This window comes from Grammomys surdaster, unplaced genomic scaffold, assembly GCF_004785775.1.
Source record: "Grammomys surdaster isolate TR1022 unplaced genomic scaffold, NIH_TR_1.0 270, whole genome shotgun sequence".
NCBI classification, from domain to species: domain Eukaryota; kingdom Metazoa; phylum Chordata; class Mammalia; order Rodentia; family Muridae; genus Grammomys; species Grammomys surdaster.
Genome location: NW_021604711.1, coordinates 835,188 through 843,251, shown reverse-complemented (window position 1 = coordinate 843,251; position 8,064 = coordinate 835,188). Strand labels below are relative to the sequence as shown.

The following is an 8,064-nucleotide window of genomic DNA, read 5'->3' as shown; positions in this document are numbered from 1 at the left end:
AAAAAAAAAAAAAAAAAAAAAAAGCTTTCAAAAATCATAATTATAGCTAATTTCTTGAAATGTGACTAAAGTATTCTATTTATGTGCAAGAACTTGTATGTCAGAGATGTGGCCTGGTATCTAGGGATTGTGTATGGATGTCAACATTTAGATAGCAAAACACCAAACCTATATGGTAGACATCAATACAGCCAGTCATGGTACTATTCTTTCAATTAGTTCATATGTTTGAAAGTTTTCATTAAAAACGTTTGCCAGAGATGTAGCTCAGTGGTAGAATGCTTTAGTGCTCTGTGGTGATGGCCACTTTAATACCAGCATTCAGGAGATTAAGGCAAGAGGATTTCAAGTTTGAGGATAACCTGGGTTACCTTCTGAGTTCAAGGCCAGCTTGGGCTATGTTGTAAGGCATTGATTCTAAACTAACAAAGTCATCAGAAAAAAAAAAAATAATGTGCTTACAAAGGAATGAGGTGTGATGCTACAAATGAGCTTTAGAGACAAGAGATTTGGATTTAAATCCTGGTACTGCTACTCATGGGACCTTGAATCTATCCCTGACCCAGGTTTTCAGTATCTACAAACAGTAATGAATATAGAAGTTACTTCCTCTGCAATAAACAAATGACTTTCCATCCATTACTCTGGAGCCTGGGAGTGAACAAGCCTGTGCAGAGCCCAACTCCTCCCAGAGCTCTCCCTCATCCAATGTCCCTGAAAAGAACCTCCCCAGATTTCAAATACACTTTGCCCTGTAGCAACCATCTTAGGAAAACTAAGAGAAACAGCTTTTTAAGGTTTAACTACTAGACAAATTCCTGTAGTGAAAGGACAGGATGAATGCGTGCTTACTGAGTACCTACTCTGTCAAAAGACGTCAAGTACAGAGATTATCCCATGCATTAGTGCCCAAGAATAAAGAGTAAGATTCTCATGTCCATATAAGCCGCAACTACCCCTGCTAGAATAATTTCACGAAGAATACCCACCACTCTAAAGAAGCACCAAAGATTAAATCACACTTTCTTACAACTATTTCCTAGCAACATTTTAAGGAATTAACCTGTGGCCTTAGAGGAAATAAAGAATAATCAGCTGGGGTTGGAGGTACAGCTCAGTAGGTAGCATGCATGAGGTCCTGGGTGCAATATTGCAGCACATGCGAGCATGGGTGTGTATGTAGTCCTGGGCATGCCCGTATACCTACAGACTAAAAGTGTAAACACAGGACTTATGTTACCTACAGCAAAATGATCTCAACCAACAGGTAAGCTGAGGAGCTAGTTAAACGTATGCAGTATTTACTGAATGAGACCCAAGAATCATCAACCAAAGCTCTACATGTGACTTGCACCATGTGATTTCTATTCGGTATTAGTAAGGACTGAAAACCACACTCCTTCACCTTGCCTGCCTGACTTCCTGCTTTCAGAACTGATGACTGAATCTGTCTGACAGTCAAGGATAACTGGATGACCCATTACACCACATTCTGCAAGAAGATCCACAATACATATGTCCAAGGAAGCTCACCTCTGTTAGGTTCCTGGTAAACCTGCACTTTGCCCATCTCCACCCCCAGCCGCCTAGAGAAGAGAAAGGGGGAAAAGCTGAGAAGGCAACAGAATAGACCCAACATCTTTACTATTAAAGATGACTTATAAGTTGACAAAGATAAAAGTCATTCTAATTATGAAATAAAGTAAATATTATACCATATCTGTTTGTTGCCTACCTGGACCCCCACCCCATGACCACCCAAGGCCTTTGCAATCTGTCTCTCCTGCTTCACAGGCCATCTTCCTAGTACTCCGTGTTCTACTGCCCACGCTCCCTACGGGCACAACCTCCCTACCACATTAACAGACCTTGTAACCTGTTGCTCCCTCTGCAGAGAGGGGTTGACTCTGCCCCAGCCTTCATTAGATGGCTTATTTGAGTCTCTCCGTTCTTAGATATCCCTTGGTTTCAAGGTGCCTGAGCACCTGAGCTAGGACAGACCATTAGACTCATCCTTATGCACTCACTGCCTTCTTCCTGGCATGTTACCATCTAAAACCACCTAGCTGGTTATCTTAGCTTGCTTCTTTCTAGCTCCCACACTAAAATGTCAATTACATGAAAAGAAAGCTTTTGACTGGCCTGCTCACTGTTAACTCACAATATTCATACCAAGCTTTTATGCACCGTAGGGACTTGGTATGTGTTTAGTTTCTTAAAATTACACTAAACTAAAAGCTGTAAACCATCCTCATATACTGCCTATCCCTGTTTGCTAGACTCCAATAATTTATCTGCAGTTGTGCCCACCACACTCCTGGGAGTTGTGGTTACTCACACATTGTAGCACTGAGTATATTCAGATGACATGCAGGTTAGCTATACCTATTTTTGATCTTGATAAACACTGCTAGTTTGATTATCATACTTAAATACCATACATATTGACTATGGATTTGAATGGTAAAACTGGAACTCACTCAGCAATTTTCTTTGAAAGCTCCATACATGATGAATTGGAATTTGCTGAAAACAACACGAGGCCTCCTTTGGTTATGTTCATCTTGGTTTCTAATTCAGGAGGCGCCACACAAAACATCAAAACCTTCTTGGTTTTCCAATTCTTAGAGCCTAGAAGAAAAGATTATAGATAAAGGACCAACATATATAAAATATACCCAAGCACATTTTGTTTTTTTTTTTTTAAAAATAACATCAGCAAAAGGCAAATAGTTGCCACCATAACGGCGGCTCTTATCTTAAGGGAGAGATAGTATGGGCAAGTACAACCCTTGGGTTTTGAGATTGCAAATGGCACCACACAACTTCATTACTTTTCATACTCACTGGAAATAAATAATAAACTTACAAGAAAGGTGGAGCTGAAGAGCTCAGTGTTTTACTGTTTGCTGTTTAAAGTCAATTATGGACAACCTCCTGTTATTCTCTGACAACAAAACTCCTCCTGGATTAACACAGAAAAATGGCAGAGCCATTAGCAAGGACATGGACTAGATGATCCTTAAACAAAGAATAAATGGCCCAGATTCTTCTGTGACGCCTGCTCCCCACACCCCCACCCTACAGCTGCTCTGGGTAATACATCTTGTCAGTGCTGGAGGTGGCTCTGTGCTTTTTAGAGCACCTGGTCAGGGCACACCTTTAATCCTAGTACTCAGGAGACAGAGGCAGGAGGATCTCTATGAGTTCAAGGCCAGCCTGATCTAGGATAGCCAGAACTACAGTAGAGACCCTGTCTCAAAACAAAACAAAACAAAACAAAAACATAAATACAAATTTCGGACTAGAGAGATGACTCAGTGATTAAGAGCACCGTCTGGTCTTCCAGAGGCCCTGAGTTCAATTCCCAGCAACCATAAGGTGGCTCACAATCATTTGTAATGAGATTTGATGGCCTCTTCTGGTGTGTCTGAAGACAGCGACAGTGTACTCACATACATAAAATGAATAAATCTTTAAAAAAAAAAAAAAGGTTAAAAAAAATTCAACTTGTTATATTCCTTCCCCTCAACTGGGACAAGGCTGACTAGATGATAACCTTGGGAGGAAGTGGTCCTCAAGGGACAAACGAGTACGGCCTGGCCTCTCTGGGCTAAGAATCCTCCTCTCACAGGGAGAGTGCTAGATTGGGTGGAATATGTGACTATCCAAGTACACACATCCTTCTGTCCTCACTGTGTTTACTCAGCTTGGCTAGCTCTCGGGAGGCTGATTTGGCTATGTTTTGTTTTGTTTTTTTAATGAAAACTAAAATATTTGTTATGCCTCCAAAAAATACATCTTACTAGTAAAACCTGAGACACCACTGCTAAGGCTGAATTTGCCAGCCTCACCCTGGCTCTTCCAGGACTCCTCCTCTGGCAATCAGGGTTCTTTCACTTTACAAACATACTGCTTCAGGCCTTTCCCACACATTCAGACACTGAACTCTATAAAAAAAAAAAAAAAAAAAAAAACCACATTCAATGTTTCTAGCTCAAAAAAGTATCACTGTAACTATCTGTAAGTTGCTTGTTCAAACAACCTGAGTTAAGGGACAAGCTATTCTATTCTTCCTAACTGCTGCCTCAACTTTCCCAGTGTGGCTGTGCTGTGGTCAGTGGATCATCATCTAAGACAGGCTTCATGCACACATACAGTGGGATCACCTGGTCCTAGGTAGCTAGGTGCAGTTCCCCCACCAGGCTAGGAGAGCACATTTGTAGCAGAGCAGCCTTTAAGGGATAGTCTAAATGGGAAGCCCAAGGTTCCAATACAGGCTACGGGGCAATTTTTTTGAAACTAATAAGTCACAAACAAATGTCTGCATGGCCAACCAACTAACGTTGGTAAGGAGTCCACTGGTGCACACTGTGAAAAGTGGCTGTGGACCAGGAAGGAGTCCACAGATACTACTCAGTCAAGCCTAGTCCTTCCAAAGACTGGATTCCATGCCAAATCCTAATGCATGCCCACCCTTTAACAGAAGCAGGCAGGCATGCACCTAGAAAGGGCATCAGATCACTATGACTGCCCAACTCACCAGCTATTCACCTCTAAGAGCTGCCTCTAGTTTCACTTTCCCTCCCACTTAGAAATTCCAACAGTATTTTTGTTTTTTTGAGACAGGGACTCTCTATGTAGCCCTGGAAGGCCTAGAAATCACTCTGAAGACAAGGCTGGCTTCAGATTCAGATACCCACCTGCCTCCCAAATACTGAAATTAAAGGTATACATGTACCACCAAGACCAGCCTCCCACTCCAATGTGCTATTTATCAGACTAAGAATCACTAGCTGGTGGTGTTCATTAGCACAAAGTTTCCCTGTGAAATGGAGAGTACAGAGACAGTTTCCACTCTCCCGCCATGTGCTGTAATTGCTTTTGTGTTAACCTAAACTTACTCTAGACTATGAAAATTATTTATGCATGGGTGAAAACACATCTTTTCCAGAGACTCTCAAGACCTTTTGAAGAAAAAATCACATTCATCTCTCTCAATGAGACAACCTGTCAGGTCCTATGAGTGGAGAGGTCTGCACACTGAAGATTACTTGTTTTAGATGGGTTTACTACCATTGTATTTCAGCACTCATACTAGAAATTATGAAGCCACACAGTTTGTGCTGTTTCCTCTCTAAAGCATCCACTGTGTAACCATCCCTTCTAAAGATGGCTAGAAGATAGCTGTGGGCTTACATCACAACAGGCCTGAGCCACAGCCTAGACATGTATATCTCCCAGACAACGAAGACAGAGGCTTAGAAACAGCTTCTCCACCAAAATGGAAGGTCCAGGCAGCACAGGCTCAACTAGTGTATGCTGAACAAAGCCTCACTTCAGGTACAACAGTTCGCAAAAACAGAATTGAAAGTCATTTGTTAGCAAAAAGGATACAGGAGTTGCTTTCATTAACTCACTCCTGAAAAATCTGCCTGAATGGGAGAGCGTTTGCCTATCACGCACAGGGCTGGGGCTCCAACTCCAGCACCAGCATGGGAAAAAAGCTGGCCTTGATGATATGGATTAGAAGTGTACCTTAGTGAAAACTGGGTGCTTTGTGCTGCAGGCCTGGGTTTAATCACCAACACTAAAAATAAAAAGTACAGGCAGGTGGTGCTGGCACCTTTAATCCTACCACTTGGGAGGCAGAGGCAGGTGGAGAGGCCAGTCTGGTCTACAAGGCAAGTTCCAGGACAGCCAGGTTTACATAGAGAAACCCTGCCTTAGAAAACCAATAAATATACAAATTAGTTAATTAATTAAGAACAAATAGATTAAAAAGTACAAAATAAAAGTTGAGGTCTGGCCATGGTGGATACCTTTAATCCCAGAGGTTGGGAGGCAGAGGCAGGCAAATCTCTGTGAATTTGAGGCCATCCTGGCCTCTACAGAGTTCCAAGATAGCCAGGGCTGTTACACAGAGAAACTCCCATCTCCAAAATAAAATAAAATAAAATAAAATAAAATAATTGAGAAACTGCAGGGCAGAGCTAAAACTACATTACCCTTCCATATTCTGTGGTTACTGGCATTTTGCTTCCTTATGGCTAATGATGTTCTGAGAGTTTTGAGGGTTTTTTTTTTTTTTTTTGTGGCAACTTAGGAGAAGCAGGAAATGGACCTAAAACTATTTTAAATTTGGAGAATTAACTGTTTTAATTTTATTCATTTAATGTGTATGGGTGTTTTGTCTGCACACCTCGTGCGCCTGGTACTCTTGGAGACCAGAAGAGGGTGTTAGATCCTGTGGGTCTGGCATTAGAGGTGGTTTTAGGCTGACATGTGGGTGGGTGCTGGAACTCACCCAGTCTTGAACAACTAGTACTCTTAACCAGCCCACATCTGGGGAAGCAGTTTTAATAGGAAAACAGGTTTCTCATTACTTTCCAGACTTATTAACAAAGTCATACTAGGTAAAAGCTTCTCCTCAACCTCCTCCTCACAACAGTGGCCCCTAAAGGACAGAATGCCTATCGAAGTCTGATTCGTAAGTTCCTTGCATACAATAGGTTGCACTCTCAGTCACATAGAACATGACTTGGCAACCCAATGAACTACAGTCAATAGAATCAGACAAATACCCAGATTTTGAAATGTCTATTGCAAACATACCTTATTCAGAAAAAAAATACATATTAAACGCCAAAGAAAGAATACAGAAGCCGGGCGGTGGTGGCGCACGCCTTTAATCCCAGCACTTGGGAGGCAGAAGCAGGCAGATTTCTGAGTTCGAGGCCTGCCTGGTCTACCGAGTGAGTTCCAGGACAGCCAGGACTATACAGAGAAACCCTGTCTCAAAAAAAAAACAAAAACAAAAACAAACAAACAACCCCCCCAAAAAAAAGAATTAAAAAAAAAGAAAAAAAAAGAATACAGAACTATGTTTTGGTGTTGTCAATTCTTGGAGTTAATTCCAAGTATAGAGCTATATGGTCAATAATGGTAAATGCAAAAAAAAAAAAAAAGACTTTGTAGCCCTGTTTGCCCGGAACTCCCTATGCAGACCATGCTGGTCAGCCTTGAATTCAAGATCCTTCCACCAGCCTCTGGGATTAAGGGGTGTGCCACCAAGCTCCACAAACTGCAAGATTATTTAAGAGCAGAAACACTGGCTATGTGTTAAACCTCAGAGTAGCTAATAAATATAATGTGCATATCTCTGCAAAAATTGGGTAATAATGATACAAATCACAGCAGTTAAAGGACAAGAAAGGTTTCCTATAGTGGGGCTCAGTAGCATGCGTCATTTTTATTTGTGCATTTAAATTGTTAAGCACTAGGGCATGAGATGGGTCAATGGCAGGCCGCTCGCATTGCTTCACCATGCATTCGACCCCAGCACCATAAGAAAAAAACAAAAAAAAAAAGAAATCATAAAACATCAGAACTCACACTTCCTCAGGCCTCAAAGCTACTAGGTTCAGTATTTTCGGATCCCTCACAAAAGCTAAACACCCAAATTGTGCCAATATCAAAATAAGAATAATAAATCTTTATCAACAATGTAACAGATTGAGGAAAAGATTTTCGTGCAGAGTTTCTTATGCCGCTTCTCCTCCGTCTGAATGGAGCCCAATCATCCTCTAAGGCCGGTGGAGCCGAACACGGGGCCCCGGGCTCGCCCCGGAGCAACAAGGGCCACGGCTCCCGCCCAGCACCGCGCGGGCTCGCGGGGTCCGCCGCCCGCCCGCCGCGGCTCCCGCCCGCCTACCTGGTCCCGACCCCAGCCCGGCCCGCCGCAGCCTCGGCTGCCGAAGGAAGAGAGCTCAGAGCTCCGCACCGCGTCTTACAGCAAAATGGCGTCTCCAAGCGCGAGAAAGCCCTCAGAGACTGCGAGGCCGGGGGCGGGGCCTGAGGGCAACTGACTGGAGTGGGCGAGGCCGCCGAGGGGCGTGGTCGGGGAGAGGGGCGGGGCAGAAGTGGGGGAGGTAAGAGAAGGCGGTGTATTTAGGCTGTGGGCGTGGCCCCGCCAGAGTGGGTGCAAGAATATTGTGTGGGTGTGGTCAGACTCGATGTAAGGGGAAGAGGGGAGAATTAGAGTGAGCGTGTTCAGAAGTGTGG

At 43.2% G+C, this 8,064-nt stretch overlaps 1 protein-coding gene across 4 annotated transcripts in view; it reads right to left on the bottom strand.

Moving 5' to 3' along the window:
- Prpsap2 (phosphoribosyl pyrophosphate synthetase associated protein 2) overlaps positions 1–7,853 on the bottom strand; it is a 32,682-nt gene extending 24,829 nt beyond the window's left edge. The window contains exons 1-4 of one of the 4 annotated variants that reach the window (XM_028776478.1): positions 7,715–7,849; positions 2,870–2,965; positions 2,481–2,631; positions 1,534–1,586 (exon numbers count right to left, since the gene is read on the bottom strand). In XM_028776478.1, the coding sequence (XP_028632311.1) occupies positions 1,534–1,586; positions 2,481–2,599 (172 nt within the window). In that variant the 5' untranslated portion in view covers positions 2,600–2,631; positions 2,870–2,965; positions 7,715–7,849. Of the gene's footprint in view, positions 1–1,533; positions 1,587–2,480; positions 2,632–2,869; positions 2,966–7,714 lie in introns of all 4 variants that reach the window. The other 3 variants (XM_028776477.1, XM_028776479.1, XM_028776480.1) reach the window with 3 other exon arrangements.
- Between the last annotated feature and the right edge of the window lie 211 nt (positions 7,854–8,064).